Source organism: Sceloporus occidentalis, unplaced genomic scaffold, assembly GCF_023333645.1.
Source record: "Sceloporus occidentalis isolate IW3139 unplaced genomic scaffold, rSceOcc1.0.p SCAF_143, whole genome shotgun sequence".
NCBI classification, from domain to species: domain Eukaryota; kingdom Metazoa; phylum Chordata; class Lepidosauria; order Squamata; family Phrynosomatidae; genus Sceloporus; species Sceloporus occidentalis.
In genome coordinates, this window is record NW_028317123.1 from 1,037,501 (window position 1) to 1,057,974 (window position 20,474).

Below are 20,474 nucleotides of genomic sequence, written 5' to 3' on the forward strand. Positions count from 1 at the left end.
AAACTTTCCAAAGCCGTCTCGACCATCAAGCTGTCCATGGAGGAATGCTGGTGGCCGGTGTTCTTAGCCTGCTTGGGGACAGATAACATTCATTAATTTGGATTTATAAATAAAGTATAATAATAATAATAGTTATCTTTCTTTTAGATAAGAAGGCTGGGGAAGAATCATTTCATTAAATATAATATTAAAGACAAACTTAAAGCAGATTGAGTAGGGAGATAAGACGCTGTTGACTTATCTGCTCCTTCCTACATATGTATTTAGTCCTAATAAAGGGTTCTACCAGGCCAGGTCTGGCCTTCTGTCCAAAGAACATCCTCCATGTTGGGTTATTGTCTCACATTTTCAGCACTGCATGGATTTTAGCCATGGTTTCTACTCAATTTAGCGGTTGAAAGCTCAAGTAAAGTAGAGCTTAGCCTTGGTTTTAGGATTAGCTTCACCAGCAACTTGGATCCATGGAGTTATCGCAAATTCTGCACATACCCCACGGCTGGGCGGTTGTCCAATTAAACTCGCTTGCTAACAGACCGATTTCTTTATCTCCGAGATAGTTACAACTCAAAATCAACTTAACGTCTCCAGAGACGTCACAGCTACGAGCGGATATATAGGCTCCCCGTAGAAAATATAAGTGGAAGCTCTACGGGAACACAAAACATAGATCGTGAAGCCCAGCTGTCCAGGGCTCGGCATGCGCATAAACTCAGCTGTGTCAACTTGACCCTAATGCCCCAAGACACGTGACCTGATTAAAGGGACAGCGTGTTTTAGCAGCAACATGTCTTTCAAAGCTGGTCGCTATAACTTCTTTTATTTATTTTTTTAAGCTGCAGTCAGAAATGGACATGGCGAGCCTTCTGTGTGCCATAAACATATTATTATACTAAAGTCAAACAATTTCCGGAGCGAGAACCATACCTTTAGTCTCTCTTTATAGCTCGAGACGGTCTTCTCCATTTCCTGGAGCTTTGACCTCCTTGCAGTGTCAGACTTCAGCAGTTCCAAAACCTCCTCCAATAAACGCGCGAGTGAACGTCTTATGCTATTTCCATTAGAAAGCGCTAGTTCTTTCTTGGCTTCCATTCCCTCCTCCAGAAGCGATACATTCATCAAACTGTCTCCGACGGAGCCGATGCTGGTATCCTGGTCGAAATCCAGCTTTGTGTGTTTCATGGTTTGGAGAGCGCCATAATGGCTTGGAGTTTCCCGGAGTATATCTAAGGTTTCGTGGCTTGATGGATGCGATAAACCTTCTGGTTTATTTTCCTTACAAAGGAAAATCTCACCAACAGAGGATGATGTGACTAGGCTTAAGTCTCCATCTTCATGGCTGTCTGCGTTCCTTTGATTGTCTATGTTGGTCATTTTCAGCTTCGGCTCCAGGCTCCTGTTGTCCATAACCAACTCGCTGTTGGCCAAATAGCTTAGTATGCACGGTGTCTTGATATCCTTTTCAAGGGAAGGATATGGGTTGTCTGCATCGTTTTGCTGCAAAACAGTAGAAGACAGAAGTAAACAAGGCGTAGTTGGCATATATTTATACGAATTACAGTTGAATGTCTGAATTGTGCAAGGGGTATGTTTTTTATTGGCTACTTACAAGGTAAAATTTCTCTTTGAAGCTTGGAGTGTTGGGTGGTGTCCATTGACCCAACGATGCTTTCCTGGTGTTTGTGGAAAACTTTGTGGTTGTTCCAGGTGTCGACAGAAGTTTGTTATTGTCCAATGGACTGCGGTGAAGAACAAAGAGAAGAAAATCAGATACACTTGGAAAAATCCATGAAGGATAACCCATAAGCAGAATAAAGGATCTATAGATCTATAGTGTCTCATAGTCCATTATAGATCCGGTTGATTCACAGGGACAAGCTGGCATCTTTAAGTCTAGAATAGACATGACTTTCCCCAAACAAGTTCGACTCTGAAACCCAAGGAAAATAGAAATGTATGGATGTATATAAAGTAATAACGATGTGGATTCTGGAACCGGATGGGTCTTCACTATGTTGCCAAACTATCTTTAGGCAGGTAATAAATATTATTGTAAGACGCTCAGAACGAGCCCAGCCAATGTAGCTGCTAATTACTCGACCAAAAGTACACCCCATAGTCTACTTAACCCAAGCATCGCTGTAAAAGCTCCTTTGGTCGCCATAATTGTTTTCTGTATATGACTAATTTTGTATTTACTATCAAACATGGCCATAACAGCCCAAAAAATTGTCCCGGAACAGATCACATATCATCCGCGAGGAATCTCCGACTGCAGCCACATTTAAAAATGTAAAAGGAAAAACTCACTAACAGTTAAAGGGACCGATCCAATAATTCATCCTACATTACAGAGTATTGATTCTCGTATGTTTCTAGTTTACGAAATACAATTAACCCCTAGTGTGTCAGACGCCATCCGTCATTGTACTTAAACAGTTAAACAATACATACACAATGAGGATTGCCATGGATCTGCAGGATCTTTAACGCCGAAGGTGGAAGCTCCTGACACGTCGCCTCCCGCACGCGGCAGATTGGGCACATACATCAATCCCCTATAGATCCCTGATCCACATCATATGGCACTGAATATGTATAGTGCCCCGACATCTCATTCTGTTCCAAAACAAACATTAAAAGAATGCTCGTTATAAAACAGAATGGTGGGGAAAGGAGTACGATTGAGGCCCTCGTGTTGGATACAAATACCAGTAAATATAATTTAAATCAGGCATCGCTGGGCTGGATTTTAACCCCTACAACTGAAATATCACCATTTCTCCTTAAAAACCATAATATATAGTAATTACTTTAGCTGGTTTTACCCTGATAGATGGAACCCTTCAGGTCTTCATTTTGTTAATTTTAAGAATTGTTGGCAAATCAGTAGCACAAAATCAGTATAAATTGTGGCCTAAAGGCTAATGTAAACGGTAGCCTTTGACAATTAGATTGCCGATGTCCATCTTAAAGATCCCCTCACCTCCAGCAGAGGGTATGTTTGTATGTATATGGGCATGAATTTGTATGTGAGCATGAATGTCTACATATAAGTGTCTGTGAGCATGGATGTCTATGTATAAGTGTGTGTGAGCATGAATGTCTATGTATGTGGTTTCTAATTATACTCCTGCCTTAATCAGTCGTTGGTCACATCGTACATTCAGAAGCCATATACCTATCGCATGCATACATTTCCTCACTGGGTTAGCCCCTACCAATTCTGATAGGAGGCTCTTCTATTTATCTACCACCCTCTCATTACCATATATAATTATATATATATGTATAAAGAGATAGTTCTGTACAGTTAATGCAGATGCATACTTTCCTTCTCCCTTTATTTCCAGATCAAAATAAGGATTTACTGATCCTTCATTCTTAAGAAAAAACAACAAACTTAGCACATAAAATGACAAATTAGAAAAACCTGTGAGAAATGCTTGTGGCAGATCAGTTTTGCTCTTAGGATTAGCTCACCATAGAAATACGCGCTCTTCTTGATAGTCACGATGGCATTATTTCAATTCACGTCTGAAACTAGGTTCGTGGTGAGGGAAACAAAGAGTCTCATGGGATCTCTAATCCCCGGAATAAGAGCAACCAACAGAGGCTTAGACATTTTTGCTGGACTCTAACGTCTGGAATTGGGGACTCTGTGATGGAAGCGAGGTGTCTCTGGCTATTTGTAACACCTAGAACGTAAACAATCTCTGGTGAACTTCAGAGCAAGAGCTTGTGAGGGAATGGAGAACTTTTGGAGATCTCCAATACTTAGATGAAGGTCATTCAGGGACACAAAGAGTGTCTTTTGATTTTCGGACTCCAAGAACAAAGTCCCCAGTAATGCGTGGGGAAAAAAATCCACAGGAGAAATAGTTTTTGGGTTTTCAAACAATGTTGAGCAACAATTGATGTTCTAATGATCTCTAACCAATAAAACCAAGACCAGCTGGGAAACAGACTCTTCAGTGACTTCCTTAAATTGTGTAGTAGTTGTCCTTTTCTCTCTTCATTCTTGACTTCAGAGATTAATGATTTGTACTTTTATGAGATTGGTAAAAAATAAATTTTTTGGAAAACTGTATAGAATCCGGTACTTCTACCATTAATCACCATTCCTTAGGCCATTTTCCTTTTTTACAATGGTTTGGGGTTGGTGGCATCACCATACTCAGCTGTTGGTGGAAGAACCATACGGTCAGGTCAACCTACACTCTATCAGGTGTCGGGGAATGTAGTTTGTCTTCCGTTCTTATTTTTAGGGATGGCTTTAACTTTAGGCCATACTTGGGAACTCAAACATCAAAGAAGAGCCTGACTGTCTACAGCAAACACAAAGTCATCTGTTCATCTAGTTCCCAAAGTGATGGATACCTTCTGCAACCCATAACATGCGTTAAATAAAAAAAAATTATTTTGTGCAAAAAATTCCAAATATTTTGGGGTTTTTTTGTCTTGCATATGGAGGAACTCTATCTGTGAACTGGTGAGACATTTATAAATTTCTAATCCAACATTACCCAAACATTCAAATAGCCTGAATATTGTCTGTTATCCTTAGCCAAAGCCCCGTGTGATAATTGCCCCGACCAAAGCGCCATAATAAAAGAAGATATGTTGGAATCCACCGTATCAAATAGTTTGTTTAGATAAATCCCTCCCGAGCTGCCTTATTAATTCCCCAAGTCATAACCTCCACCGTCCCTACGGATACAGATTAATTTTTTTGGCTAAGAGACCAATTTTATTTAGTTACCCTGAAAAAGGCAGAGGTCTCCCAGCAGTGGCAGATAAATGTCTATCTTGCGATGCTGGGTACCACCGGGAGCCAACATCAAAGGTCTGATAAGCAAAGCCCGAACCCTTCCGTTTATATTCTTCATTTGTTAGAATCAGAATGAGGGTCCATGAATATACAACGAGGACACTCGATCTGGACCCAATCATGAAGGTATCTCTTGCAGCGCAGTGCCCAGCGTGTTACAGCTGAACATCTAGCGTATCTGAATATACCATCACTTAATCAGTTGGATGGTGTCCCAGAGAGGTCAAACTATAGGTTTTCAAATTTTATGTCAACGTCTTTAACCAATATCTTCCCAGCATAAAATCATAACACAGTACGAGTGGAGAGGAGCCGAAACCTAATTTACAAATGTTTTTTATTATGCTTTTTTTTTTATTTATTTTTTTATTTTTTTTTATTTATTTTTTTAATATAAAGGCAGCCGCTTTTCCCATCCAAACGATTTCATTTAATCAGCCTGTTTTGGGAACGAGGAAACACAAAAGGCCAAAACCCAAGTCATAATTAATTATAAGAAAGTAGATTTTGGATCACAGGCTCTTCGTTGGGAGCGTGCGAGGGCATTAAATAGGAAACAGCAAATCCGAGCAGATCAAAAGGGCATTTCGTGGGATTCGTTGACATAGGGAGCTTCTGGTTGAGTCAACGAAGCATCGTACCTGGGAACTTTGTAAATGAGCCGACTCTGAGACCCATCAAAAACGTTAGCAGGAACAACATGGACAGTATTTTTAGGGATTAGTGAAGCAAATTGTTTTGGTGCCCCTATCACCCCGTAATCTGAGCAGCATTTTATTAGGAAACCCAACAGAAGCAGCAGTCAAGTTCTCCCAGCAAAAGATTCTATTGTAGAATATTGCCACTAATGGGGACAAACGGTCTCTATGAAAACCACGACTTGTCAAGATTTCAAGATATTCTGTCTGGGATGCTCAGATGATATTAAAAAATAAAGGAGCCGGGATCCAGATTGAGAGACCCTAAAGATCTGCCCGTTCACCCCGGATCCTGAGACTGGAGAAAACATTAATATTTCACTGCAAAGATGCTTTATAGAGTCTACTCTAGACAGGGTAAAAAAGACCCCGTTCACAAGTGTCAGTTTAATGTGTTTACACGAGACCTCCTTTTTTCCCTTATTAATAATTACTACGCACAGACCTGTTTTATTTTATGGCTATGGAATGCAGGTCATTGTGAAAAAGGCCCAGACCCTATAAAACTCATGTTTCAGGTCTTCATCTGTCTGAACCTCTCACCCCCCGTAAAATCTCATCCAGGTGTTTCCAGTTATGAGCCCTTCCACAAACCAACTGGGAAAAGCAACTTCAGAGGGAGAGAGGGCAACAAATAAAAGGACATTCCATTGCAGGCTTTTTTAAGGCTAAACACTATATGGAAAAAAAAGTATTGGGACACCTGACCATTACACCAACAGGGACTGACACCACATTCTAAATACATAAATATTACCATATCTGCTCGATTATAAGACGAGGTTTTTTTTTCAGAGCAATAATCGGGGTCGGCTTCTAATCAGACCCCAAATAGGTCTGACCATGAGACTAAGATCCAGATCCCCCGCAGCGCTGCAGGGGACCTGGATCCTCCTCACTCCCCCCCCCCCCCACAACTTACCGGTGCTTCCGATTCCCCGGCGCATAGTCCGGGCAGCTTCTAGAGCTCTACGCGATTCACATAGACAACTTCCGCTGCAGCCGGGAGGAGGTGCGGTTAGCAGCGGGGGTTGTCTGCGTCCATCGCGCAGACCTTCCCCGGCTGTCAGTGAGGAGAGTTCCGGTGCGGGGAATTCTCACTGACAGCACTAGGATGCCCTCTAATATCAAATGTTTTATTTTTTTGGGTCTGCATCTCCAATGGTTGTTTAAATTTAGTAGAAGCTGCAGCGAACAATAGTATTTGGAACTTCTCGTACTTCGTTCCAAATCATTGGGAAGTCAGAGGACGATCTCTGTCTTCGCAGCCGAATACTTTGTTAATTTACAATCATGGGACGACACAATGTTCTGCAGACCCCTCCAGCTGAAGGTTCCAGCGCAGCTGCTCTGATGGACGGTTTGTGATGCTGCTCCGATACTTTGCAGCAAACAAGTGATGCATTTACACAAATATTCTAATGAACAAAAAAATATATATATCTAGATTTGGCTTTGACCTGTTCAGCTCCAGAGGGGCTGTGATACATTAATCTGATTGATAGGATTTTTATGTTGGATTAGGTTATGGAACAGAATGTTAGAGCAGGCAAGATTTCTTGTACTTCTCTCGCCTATCAACACGTCCTTGATAAATGGCAGTTAAAAGGAACATAAAAACCCAAAAAGAAAACAACATTATTTATCTTTAAGTAAGCTTAGTAGAGCTCAGCCTTTTTTTAATTAAATATATAAACTGGGAAAAAAAATAGTGCTTGTTCTTCAATTTAAGAGCAAATGGAACATCTCCATAGCTGCCAACAGTCCCGACAACCAAGCTTGTGTTCCAAATGCCCGGACAACTTTGCATTTATATATAGATAAGATATTCTGGAAATGCAAACATGTCATGGATATTTACAGGAAGAGTTAAACTTCCCCCAACTTATCTCCTCATCTTCTCCCCCAGAGAAACTGGCAAACCGATAAGATTGCACCCTCCTGCCAATCCTTCCGTAGTGCAGAGAAAGGAACACATGTGTTTACTTTGAGATAAAACAGTGTCATATGCCATGTCTGACTCCCAATATGCTTTCACTTAATTCAGACAGTATTCACAAAACAAAATCTAACTGACATTGAGAGAAGATATTTCCAACAACCAACCTAGTAGCCCAGATGACCTCTGCATCAACTACCACGCTCTATATAAATAATGTATTTTATTTTCTTCTTACAAAGGACTTTTCCTTTCCGTAGAGTAAGATTCTTATTGCCTCAAATGCTATATTAAGTCCGTATAGTAAATTCCGCTATTAAAGTGATGGGCTGCAATGAGGTCGGGTTCTTGAAGACTCTTTCTTGGGTCGGCCTTTTGGCAACCACTTATCCTTGGAGGCTTTAGTGGTTCCCTTCTTTTAAGGGGGACCAAGAAGATCTGGCACTCCCTGGTTGGGGAGCAGTTGTAGAAGACGAAGACCGATGACCTGGTGACCACCATGGCCACCTTGAAGCACCGGCATCTAACTTCCAATGATGAATGGAAGCACAGGGTCTTAACCTGAAGGACATATCCTAGAGTATGGTCTCCAACTATATATTAATAAACCAAAAGGTCTACTATAGCGCGAGGTTAAAACACAACCGGACCCAAGGTTTACATGGCGAATCCTCAGTTTCATCCTCAATTGATTTGGTAAACAGACACCCCCGAGAGCTTAGTGAGAATTATAAGACGTCAAAAAGTCTTATAATTCTAAAAGTTAAAAAAAATAAAAATAAATAAATAAATAAAAAAAAAACCAGAAGAGGCTTTGGTTGCATGAATCACCCTTTCAGAAGAAAGAAAGTTCGCCATGCCCATCGTGGCCACAAGTCCAGTCTGTATGGGAAATGAATTCATTAAGTGTTAGGCAACGTTAATATAAGGTGGACCAAAAATTTTTCTAGTTCTTTTTTTATAGTCATCTAGTGGCGGGTGAGCTTAATTATGCTTTGGCCAATTCATATAACCAAAACCTCTCATTTATATTATGTTTATATATTTGTTGCCAACTTTATTAGGGTGAGAAGCGCAGACAGTATTTTGTTTTTTGTATACATTGTACAGCCAACACACTGTATTTGCAGCATGCTCACACTGTTTGGTAGGCCTCATATTATACATTTGTATTATTTGAGCCTGAGACTAGCTTAGCGCACCGACATTTTTTCTTTTTTTTTTTTTTTTCTTTTTTCTATAGTCATCTAGGAAGTTGCCATTTTCGTGTCTATTATAAGGTCTGAAACGCTGTCTCTGGTAAGTACAGTTTCACAATTTCACCAGTAGATGGCACCTTGTTCTCTATAAGACGTGAGAGGCCAACAGAAAGTATTACAGAGATAGTGGGTGCGCACATTAAAAAAGGGTGTATATGCCATTTCTGCTACCAGGGGCATGAAGGCAGTCACCAAACACCTTGATTTCTTTAATTTTAGAAACTTAATTTATGAAGACGTTTCTCGCCTTCAGCCAGCAAAGATTAAGTCAGCGTGAACGGCGTTGAAACACCAATGTTGTTTCCTCAAACAGAGGGAAGTTTTAAACTGTTTGGGTTGGAAGCTACATCCAGAGAGCTTAACAGAATGTATAATATATCAACCTCTCCAGGTCGTTCACCGCAGGGAGAACCTAGAAAGTATTTCTCCAAGCGCACCTCCTGCCGAGGACAGGGCGGAACTTTCTAAATGGAATAAACTCGAGATAACGTGCAAAAATGTTACGGCCGGGAAATTAGTTGGAAGCCCTGATGTACAGCAAATAAACCCCCGTAACACGAACCCCCGAATTATTCTTATTTATTGATTTATACAGCATCGTCATATGCCGCGGCACTGTACAACGGGACGTAGAATAGTAAATGACTTTACATATTCACAATAATAAGAATGAACTCCTCATCGCTCAACCTGATGTCCTAATTGTGGGACTTTTAAACCCATGGATACAAGAAGAGGGATGGTACTGGGGGGATTATCTAATTAAAAACGATTAATTATACATTTTAGCTTCTAAAAAGTGTCTTATAGGCCATAAGACATCTAAGTATATATGTAGGTTCTGCCAAGATTTCATCTTGGATAGTTAACCAGACATTCTAGAATAATCAAACTCTTTGATTATAAACAAAGAGAGGTGATAACGGGGAGCAGAACAGATCATACGTATCATCATTCTGTGGGTTTGGGAAGGTTGGGTCACTACAGACATAGAAGTCAATGGTTTGTTGGCTAAAGAGAGGGTTGAGGTGAGGTGGAAAGGTTCTTCTCACTACGTTAACCATCTTAACCCCTTAATGACAAAGCCCGTACGTGTACGTGGCTCAAAATGCATTGTTTTCAATGGGTTTTGGGACCGCCCATTGTCCTTAAGGGGTTAAGTGCTGATCCTGGTCCATTTATCCTGGAAGAAGAGTTTCGGTCCCCGATCTTCTTCATTTCACTCTAAAAATATGGAGAGGTGGGACTGAAAACGCGAATTATGTTAGAAGTCCACACAAGACCTTCGGTGTTTCAGCTTCCAGAACTAGAGAGTAAATAATATTATAATACTATAGTCGTCATTTTTTAAGAATGATAGTAGGAATAGTGAAAGTCATTGTATAGCCTTTTCCGCTCTGGCAATTTCATTTCCTAGAGTTTCCAAACATCTGGGATTCTAGTTCTACTTATATCAAACCCATTATATTGTTTATAATTCAGCGAGCAGATGCTTCCTCTCTTCTTCCAAAGAGATTCGTTGAAATCATTTAACTTTCAGCTCCAAGTCAAGTCAGCCATAATGTCGCATCCTGATAATTCTTATTACGTATCCAACCTGAAGGCGGATTACCTGAAGGCAACCATCTGCCAGGGAATCCGAACTATAATGAAACACAACGTCTGTGACCTAGATTCACCCGATGCGGCCGACGCAGGTTCTCTGTCTACTATAAAACAATAACCTCTTGGGTCCGTGTCGGAAAAAAGCGCTGATCGGCCTACATAGCATCTAAAGGGTCATTGGTTTTCACGCCAATGGTGTCGTTTACTACGGGCAATTTGGGCAGTCGTTTAATAACACCCTCCTAAATCAATGAAAATATTAATAGAGGGGTTCATTCTCCGAAGCAGGAGCTGGCAGGACAGTCACGGTTTGAACGGAATTTATGATGTATTATAAAGAGTCACCCCCCCCCCCCGAAGAACGGTTAAAATGTCGTTGTCCTGTATGATGTATAATTCACACAGGAAGATGACGTTTATGAAACAGATAAAAGTTTCTTGCAGGGTCATCCAAGCTATTCTTGCAGCAGATGCTCACTGGGTCAATAGCGTTGATGGCATAGAATGGCAAGCTCTGCTGCCAACTCCCTCTTAGGTTAAAACGTTCTAAACACTTGATACAGCCAATAAACGTTCTGTTACAAAACTCGTTTAATAACTTTACACAAGGCCTTGTTTGTGCCCTACTGGGATCGAAGATCTACTGTAGGTAGAAGAACAAGCTTTTTGACAATGGCCTTGAATCGGCCTTTGTCTGCATGTGGTGAGAGCCGCCATCTTGCTTGCCATGTGATTATGTTATCCCTCCCTAGTACTCCTCCCATTTGGTGAAAGCTGATTGGCTCGTTAAGAGGTGAACTCTAGACGACTTACTTCCAGATGACTTCAAGCTGCAGTTTGATTGTTCCAAGTTCGGTGATGTCCACAATAATGATTCTTGGTCTCGTGGTGAAGAAATCAGCGCTGTCACACGTAACGACGCCAACCAATATGGTAGTCAAGCCCCGCAGCTCAATCACCTGAACATAAGAACATTTAGTCGGGATAGTAGAGCGGGAAGGCTCAGAATACGCCTGCGCGTACAGGGCTTGAATGGGTCGGGAGGCTGGTAGATATGAGGAAGGAGCCAAAAGGACTCTTTAGTACACAATATAGACCGTAATGTCTAGATTGAAAGCTCTTTGGATCAGGATCTTCCATCAGTTAATAAGGAGTTATAAAACCTGGGTGTAAGTTAGAGTTTCATTAATTTAATTTATTAAACTTAAGTATATCTATTCCACAGCGTGAAATCTCTAGATTGTAAGCTCTTTTTGAGCAGGGCCCTCAGAGTGACAGCAAAGAGCGGTGGAAGGTGAGGAGGAGGAGGTTACCTTGATTTCAAAGTTTTCACAGAGGTTGGGTATAAAAATTCTCTCTTCTTCATCCCACATTTGGCTATCATCCGACTCAATCTTCCCCTTTAATCTCCATCTTTGGCGTCCCAGTCTTATTAACACCTGCGAGGAAAACAAAAAGCCAATTCTAAAGTATTCCTAGTATTGTTGGACGCCCCTAACCCTTCCCAAAAAGGATTCTCTAATCGAGTAATATTTATCCATTCATAATTTTTGCTGGGAACACTAAATTGCCATGTGACACAAAAGCAGACACTGGTAGGTTGTTACCATAGAAACGGAAAAGGCTTAAATGGTTCGCAACTGGGTATACATATATGCCAATATGTCCCTATTTATTGGGACTGTAGGCACCTTCGCCTGTGTTCTGCCCAAACTGGGCACATTATATGGCGGCCAAACTCGGAATGTTCCTTAACCCCTTAGCGACAAAGCCCGTACATGTACAGGGGCTCAAAATGCATTGTTTTCAATGGGTTTAGGGACCGCCCATTGTCCTTAAGGGGTTAATGTCGGGACTCCACCTATATAACCTGAGCAAAGCATGACGCGAAGTCACACAGAATCATCCATGACATCACACGCACACACATATACCCGCATTGTACTTTTAAAAGTTGGTGAGTATGGGTTATAGAGTGGGGAATTTTAATAAAGAGCCGCGTAATTCAGACAAGATATGGGCACATAATAATAATAATAATAATAATAATAATAATAATAAATAATAATAATAATAATTAACAGCTTAATTCGTTTTACAGCTACAAGAGTTTAACAACATTGGTGATAAAAAGGGGTGGACGGCCCTCGGGAGAAGGACAAGAAAAGATAGGAAAATATATTTTAAAAAATCATTATCATAATAATATTTAGTATGATTATTTTTTTTAATTATTTTAACCTATTTTTCCCCATAGCCCTCACTGCCAACTTTTTAAGTCCTTCTCCCAAAAGGACCGTCCAGCCCTTTTAATCACTAAAATTGTTAAACCTCCAGAAAACACAAAAAAGTCAATAAAACAAAAGAGGATTTAAAGTCCAGTAACTACATAAACTTGTTCCCTACTATAATCAGTCAAACTGGAACACGGACTCCCCGTCGGGCTTTGCCGCCATTAATCAGCCAGTCCCGATCCCGGCACAGCTGGCCGAGGCGTTCGTATAACATTTTCATATAACATTAATGCTGGACTTTCTGAGCGGGTGGCACGGTTCCCCTGGAAAATGATGTCACTTTAAACATTCATTTTAATCTCCGACGGAGGTTTTAATTCTACGGTTTATGAGCCGTAACAATATTTTTCCGTCTCATGGACGGCGACCAAGTTCTCCGGCGCGGAGACTCTCGAAGAAAAAAAAATAAAAAAATGGAGGAATTGTTTAAAGGCCAGGTGTTTGCCGTACCTCGTAATGGTCTCCGGGACACAGCCGAGCGTAGCCCACTAACCCTGCGGAGAAGAAGAAAATAAAAAAGGGCATATTAATTAAACCGTTCTACAACTCCTAACACCCCGAGCCATCAGGGGGTTCGGGCGAAGGGGCAGATTCTCAGAGTCACACAATCTGGAGGCGATTCCTTCCTATTCTACCCCGCTGTGATCATATATAAGACTCCCAGTTGGGGCTTTCGCCCCCCAGTATGTTATGGTTGATATCCCTACTTGAATGCAGGTGACCAAAATTAGTGCATCTTAAACTAATGACAACTAAGAACAGAAAATCTATATGTTGACGGATGGCCAGTAACTTGTCTGGGACAGCGCATGGACGAAATCACGGACACCCAAGATATATCGGACACAAATTAAATCTGCAAAAGCAAAGTATTTACCTTTATCTATGACGGACTGCTGTATTTATCATTTTATACAAAAGGGTTCCGTTAATTACCTTTCATTTTAATAAGGAATTCTCCCAAGTGGACTTCTAAAGCCCCTTCAATCACACACATGTCCTGTATAGGGGTAAGAGAAAAAAAAGTAAGCAAAAATAAATCAATAAAATCACCATTTTTGTTATTTTTATTGTTTGTTGCATTTTGATTTGACTTTACCTTTAAGTAACTGGAAAAGAGTTTATTGAAGGGCCCAAGGTGTTTACTATGAATAACCAGCGGAATGATCACTCTGAAATTAGCTATTTGCATTAAAAAAAAAACTAAATCCTCAGGCATTTGTCAATAAATACGGTTCGGTATCGACAGGGGTATTCTGTGACCCATTTAATAACGCAATAAAAGAATGACATATTCTTGGACCCAGGAACGGGAACCGAGTTCCAAGGAGTTGGAACGTGGCTTGGATCCTCAGCCAGTTCCGTGTTGGACCTTCAAACACGAACCGAAGCGATGTGGTAACCGAGGCCGTTGCTCAGCAAATAAGGTCAATGTTTGAATTTTGCCGTTTCGGCAATGCCAAAAATCAGCTCTATTTTGGTGTCTTCTCCATCGTCGCCCATCGTCACGCTCTATGAAACTTGGCTCCCTAAGAAGTCATCACGTGAAATATTTTCCAAGAAGTATTTCACAATTTCTATGTGTAACGCGGAATTAATCCAAACCAATTAACATTTTTACGGGTTTTTTGAGCACTAAAAGTGTTTAAAAGGTCAAATCATCCTCTTGGTTAAAAGGACCGGGCGACAAGAACGGCGATGCCTCGGAATATTAAAGCGTTACGTGATTGATTAACGAAATACATAGCTGATCACGTAAGTGTCGTAAGCACATATTAATGGAATGGTGCTGGAGTTCCCAAACGTACATTTATATCAATAAAACATTGTCTGTTGCCCCCCCCCCCTCGTGCTCCCTCACTCTCCACGCGTGTTTTTGGCATGTCTTGTCTTGTTTATGGACAATTTCAGGCTGTTCCGCAAATGGAAAGCAGATGGCTGCCATTCTCTCCAAAAAGACGTGATTTATTGGAAAATCTCACCGTCAGCTGTAGAATCTTATATCCCTTTCAATAAGAGGTCTCGATGTTAGAAGGGTATGGAGCGTAGCACAGAACTGTGTCGCTCTTATGAACCCTCTTATCATTCTGATTTACCATCATTAAGCTCTAATGGGAGCACCTTCGACCTCCGATAACCTATATTTTGGCCCCCAGACCCACTTTAAAAAGTAAAAACATCCGCCCTCTCACTCTTACACACTCTCTCACCGCCGACCTCTTCCATGAATTTTGTAAATTTTACAGGCACTTAATAGTTTCCAACCCCATCCATAAATATTAAAAATGCCATCTCTGTCACTGGGGGAAGCAATTTTAACTCGCACTTGCTCATACGAGCACTTCCTGTTTATGCTATGAGCTGGAAGCAGCTATTAAATGAAACAGGAAGTGAAGATTACGAGGACCGTTAAAGTCGAGTATGTTGTGTTTCAGTGTCAGAGGAAAGGATACATCATGTCAATAACCGCTCTACCGACCTCTGTGCATTCTTGGAAGTTCCTGAGCAGCTCCACGAGGCTCTCTCTGGACGCTTTTGTAGAAGGAGACATAGAGAAGGCTTGTTTCATATTACAGGCCCCGACACGCAGTCTCCATTGGATACAATAGGTTTCATAGAGTTCTTCAATCTGGAAAGTAGATTATTGGGTTTGTTAAAAAGATAATTTATTTAATGCAATAATATATTATTGTACATTTACACCCAAAATCCAGGGACAATCTTCATCACGTCTACAAGGACATTTAATAAATCATTGTTAACGAGCATATGGGTCACCTTCGTCGGAACCCACCGCAGGTTATATGGTTTAGAGTGGGGAGCCATACGCCTACCCCATGCATGTTTAAACCCCCTCAGCTGCATTACCACCTCTGCTCAGAGGCTGTTCCGTTTATCTAGCACCCTCTCTGTAAAGTAAAAATACTTCAAAAATCCGGTCTGTCCGAAATGAAGTTTCAATTCTCCCGATACGGTGTTAAAACGAGCTCGTATTCTGAAGGAGAGTGGGGTCTGCAAAGTATCTACAAAGCTGACATTCGTTAAACATTCAGCTCCAAATGGACATTTTGGTCTTGTGGAGAAAACGCATTATCTGCAGTATAAAAAGTATGCTTTAAATCACGCTGTATAATAATGTTATTTCCTGCTTTTTTTTGTAACAAATGCCATTCATGCGCTGGATGACAGGGGGCTTTTAGAAATTATAGATTACTCTATCGGAGAGGAAAACCAGAAGATACATTTGTAACCCCCGAGATAAAGTACTGCTCTGCATCAATGTCACGGCACTGAATTATGGGTCAGAAAATTGCTGTTACTACTGTGAATTTAAATCGCTTTCTCCCATTTCACATCTGCTGGTTCCACACAAACAGCGAGCAAAAAAATGGTTAATTTATGGTCCAGACCAGACTTTGCTCCTAAACCGGCTTCTATAGAAATGTTCCTTGGGTTCCTATGCAGACATTCCAGTCCCCATGGGTAAAGCGACATTAACTATTGGGGTCTCCTGACATTATAAAGGTACTAGAGGGGCAGATCCTCACCCGTATTTGCCCTGTGTGCCAGTCGGGGCACTATGCATGTGTGAATTGGTTAATAAATCATGTTCAACTTTTTATGGATAGGCAAACAGGGATACCTCAAAAGGTAACCCGCCATACATTCCACCCAACCCTCACCCAATGTCCCACCTTTCACTTCTCAGCCGCTGGGTATACTTGTTGCCTGTTTAGTTATATTCAGAATTAAGGATCTGAATAGCTAAACTCGTCATTCGTTGGTTGAGGATGTAATGAAGTCAAGAAAATCTCTCGGCCGCAGCACAGAACCGAGGGTAACGTCCAATGTGTTACATTTGTCATGGGAAAAGCAACGGTATTTAAAGAATGCGTGAGGTATTGAATGCGGACATATTTTCGCCACATGCCGTACCTGTATCCCCAGATCCCGCAGAGCACGGATATACACGCATACGTTTCAGGAGAGCAATAACTGGATTATTTAACCATTTCATTGTCAAGCAGTTAGAATAACACATACATTTGCTTCCCCAAGAGTTACACGCCACAGGTTCGGAATTTTAACATCTAGGCCAGGGGTGTCCAACTTGCGGCCCTCCAGCTGCTGCAGGACTACATCTCCCATAATGCTCTTTCAGCTAAGGGGCTGGCTGAGGAGTATGGGAGATGTAGTCCTGCAGCACCTTGAGGGCTGCAGGTTGGGTAGGCTCATCCCAAAATGCCGCTAAAAACTTTTCACCCCTTGATTATATCCTATCCTGAATATGGCACCCGAACTACAATGAGTCCTAACCACTCGGCCAGACTCATCTTTGTAATTAAGAAGGTCTTCCACTGGCTCTCTTATCATGTCCTCCTTCTTGAGTTTCACGAGACTTTATCCCAAGCCGGCCCTTATCTCCAGGAACACACTATCGGCATTCTTCCTCCTTTTCCGTTTTCAAACAGTTCCCCCAAACTCACGTCTTTGGAAGATTTATAATTGAATCAACAAGAACCTGACTCAACTAGCGTCTAACTCAAACTTCCATGAATACCGCCATGATAATCCCAAGAAGATACTATTGTCCCGGAGATTTGTCTCCTCCACGCAGTTTCATCTGTCCGCCAGTCCGTCTAGATTAAAGCTTGCGAGCGTGGCCATGTCCACCTGAAACATCATGTCACCTTTTAGAAGAGTCTACAATAAAGCGGTCAACGCGTTACTTACTTTGCTGATGTGAAATTCCAGTTTCCGGATATGTCGCTCGATTAGACGGATTTCCTTCAGAGATGGAAGAAAAGACCACGGTTAGTAAAGAAAAGAGCGCACGCCATAGCAAAACGCGATAACCTGGCCTGGGCAACATCTACAAACGCTACTCAGAAGACCACGGTTTCTCCTGGGTTTACTATAAATCGACCGTTCTTAACCCAGGCATTCGCGGAAATGTCCCGGCTACGGATAATTTAGTAATTGAACCCTAGGACATGTTGTGTTCTCTACTGCTAGATACAGGAGGAATCTGTAAGAACTCCATACCATTACGTGGCCTCCTGAGCTCCAAATGAACCTAGGGGAGTCTTTGGTTGTATCAAAGGGCTGGGTGTGCTAACCAGGAACCCTGTGGTTTCAAGAGGATTGTGTCAATAATCTACTAAACCAGAGTGCAAATATTTTATTTTACTGCCGATTCATTTATATTTTGCTTTTGGAGGAAAGCCATACCCTAAACATGTTTGTTGCACCGGGACAAACTTTGGATAGGAGGTTCTAGCATTATATATATATTTATATATAATATATATATATTTTGAAGGGTTTAAAGTCACCCAAGGGATATTTCGAGAGGACCTGGTGCCTGGTCCTAATTTGGAGTACTATATTTATAACTGTTATGTATACTTGGCACTCCACAAAGAACCAGAAAAGGAGGCGTTCATAAAAAACCTTCCAGATTGGTAACATTTAAAATAAATACACCTGCCAATTAAATATTCTAGAAGAACATAATCTTATCACACAAAACACAAAGAGCAATCATTTTGCAGTCATTTCTCTTTAAGCCTTCGAGTGGCTGCCGGCCGTCACTCTCGGTATTTCATCTTTTTCTATTTTCGTCAGTAGGAATGTGACATAAGTGTCGTTGACACTTCTTGGCAGTTCCCAAAAGCCACTAAAAAGTAACTATTTTAATTTCGTTGAATTCCGGTATAAACTAAGAGAGACTTCGGTAAGAACTCGGCAATCGTTCCGATCATCTAAGCATGTTTTGAGTAACGGATGACTTTTAAGCATACACACCACACTCTTACGTGCAATACACAATTCTTCTAAGGATGAGAAGTGAAACGACAAAGAATGACCTTCTAGATAAAGGCATTTCCTTCCAGATACGAGGATTCCGTGCGCTAAAAATGTTACATGATAACATTCTACTCGCAAACTTTTCTGGATTCTTTTATTATCAGTGATCGAGTATTGTTCTCAGATTACCGACAGATACATAATTATTATTACTAAACAATGCGTAACATTTTCTATTATAGTCAAAAAGGAAAAAAAATAAAAAAACACGAAACTGTATATATATATATATATATATATATACATATATATACATATATATATACACACACGTGTTTTTCTCTACAAAAAAACAGGAAATTGAGGCAAAAATCCCATTATATATATATATATTTATATACGTGGATATATATAGATTGTGTGTGCAAAACATTTCAATGCCACTGATAAGATATATAATAGATAAAAATACTATTTTTAACTATAATTCACATTAAAAGAATAGGGAAAATAGACAAAAATGCTACCGAACCCAATTTTTAAGAATTTCTAACATCTACATATTGAGTACTATGTCTAAAACTATTTTATTGCCAATAAATCATCGGATTAACAAATCCACATGGCAGGTGAAGATCCAAGGTATATCACAAACTGTACAATTACATTTGACATCGAAGGGGTACGGAGAATCGGTGGTACTCACCTTGTCAAGGTCATAGAAATAAGCCTGAAAATGGAAGTAAAAGGTGTTAACGTCAAGCACCAAAGAGAATAAATAGGAACATTTTTCTTAAATTTAGATTTTTTTGGAATATGCGCCCCTTTTACAGGTCGGTGGAGACACACAACTCTTAAAACCAATATTATTAACTCATTTTAATATGTTGTGAGATTTATAAGCCAGATAGAGAGAAACACGTGAAGGTCCTTACGACCTTAGCAGTGTCCTCCATCCAAAGGAGAGACCTCTGAGATTCCGAAGGCTGGTTTTCCCCCAAGGTATAAACATCCCCTCTTGGCTGAGCATGGGTTAAAAGACTGCGATCTCTTACCAGCCTGGAGTTTCTTTTTATATCTTTCTGTTGGCCAGCCAAGAACTCCAGCTGTGTTTGATGTTCTTCAAGGTACTCCCTGTAAAAATTAGGCAAATATATTCCAGTTATTTTTACGTAAACCAGGGGAAAGGCCGATGTTTTTCTAGCGATCCAGGAAAGTGGAGAGGTGGAATAAGTACCGAAGGTCGTTAAGACACCTCCATTAATAAAATGACGGTGATGCAGAGAAAGAGGCAGCCAAGGACCATGACCAACGTTTCAGAACCATAGAGCAATAAGGTTGGCCAGAAAGTTCTTATGTGCCATGTTCCTTGGTTCTTCTGGACATCCTCGGGGTCCGTAGCTCAGTACACTGGTGCTATGGATCAAGGCCTTACATGCCACTATGGACAAGAACAAACTACCCCTCAGATACAACAAACAAAGAGCCATAACCCAGCCTATAAAGGGCCATTTGGTTGCTTGGTGATGATATTTTATCATTGAATCTGTGATGTCATACAAGGTCTCAAGGGGGTTGACCGCTTTAGACGCATAATAATGTTTTATTTACAACCCATCCTCAAAAAAAAAGACTGCACACAGAAACGCATGCGAACCATTTCCGTGCGGATTTGTTTGATCTAAAGATTGACTTGCGATAGGCTGAGCTTCTGGGAACAATTAACGAGAGTTAAAATTATCTACAACCCAGAGAGAACTTCAATAAAAGCTCCTCAACTTTCTTTTACTGAAATAGGATATCAATCACACCTGTTTTTTTGGGGGGGGTAAACGGTGGCAATAAAACGATGAGGGGGAAGTCGTGTATCTTGGCCATGCGCAAGGTTTTAGCCCTCCCTGGGTATGACCTGCTCTTGAACCGCAAGAAAAACACTATAAGTAACCCCAAGGAAGAAAAAGGGAACGGTTCGGGTCCTCATATCATTCATTATTTGTTCAAAATGGAGGCTTGACGAGCGTTCTTAGATCCGCATAAACC

At 40.9% G+C, this 20,474-nt stretch overlaps 1 protein-coding gene across 1 annotated transcript in view; it reads right to left on the reverse strand.

The window, feature by feature from the left end:
• The window catches only part of LOC149280947 (RIPOR family member 3-like), a 29,737-nt gene that overhangs the window by 7,592 nt on the left and 1,671 nt on the right, over window positions 1–20,474 (reverse strand). The window contains exons 3-13 of the mRNA XM_089499913.1: window positions 19,490–19,568; window positions 19,141–19,164; window positions 17,358–17,411; window positions 15,103–15,252; window positions 13,560–13,623; window positions 13,074–13,117; window positions 11,643–11,768; window positions 11,143–11,288; window positions 1,608–1,736; window positions 925–1,507; window positions 1–68 (exon numbers count right to left, since the gene is read on the reverse strand). The exon at window positions 1–68 is cut by the window's left edge and continues 72 nt beyond it. Of these exons, the coding sequence (XP_089356039.1) occupies window positions 1–68; window positions 925–1,507; window positions 1,608–1,736; window positions 11,143–11,288; window positions 11,643–11,768; window positions 13,074–13,117; window positions 13,560–13,623; window positions 15,103–15,252; window positions 17,358–17,411; window positions 19,141–19,164; window positions 19,490–19,568 (1,467 nt within the window). The remainder of the gene's footprint in view (window positions 69–924; window positions 1,508–1,607; window positions 1,737–11,142; window positions 11,289–11,642; window positions 11,769–13,073; window positions 13,118–13,559; window positions 13,624–15,102; window positions 15,253–17,357; window positions 17,412–19,140; window positions 19,165–19,489; window positions 19,569–20,474) is intronic.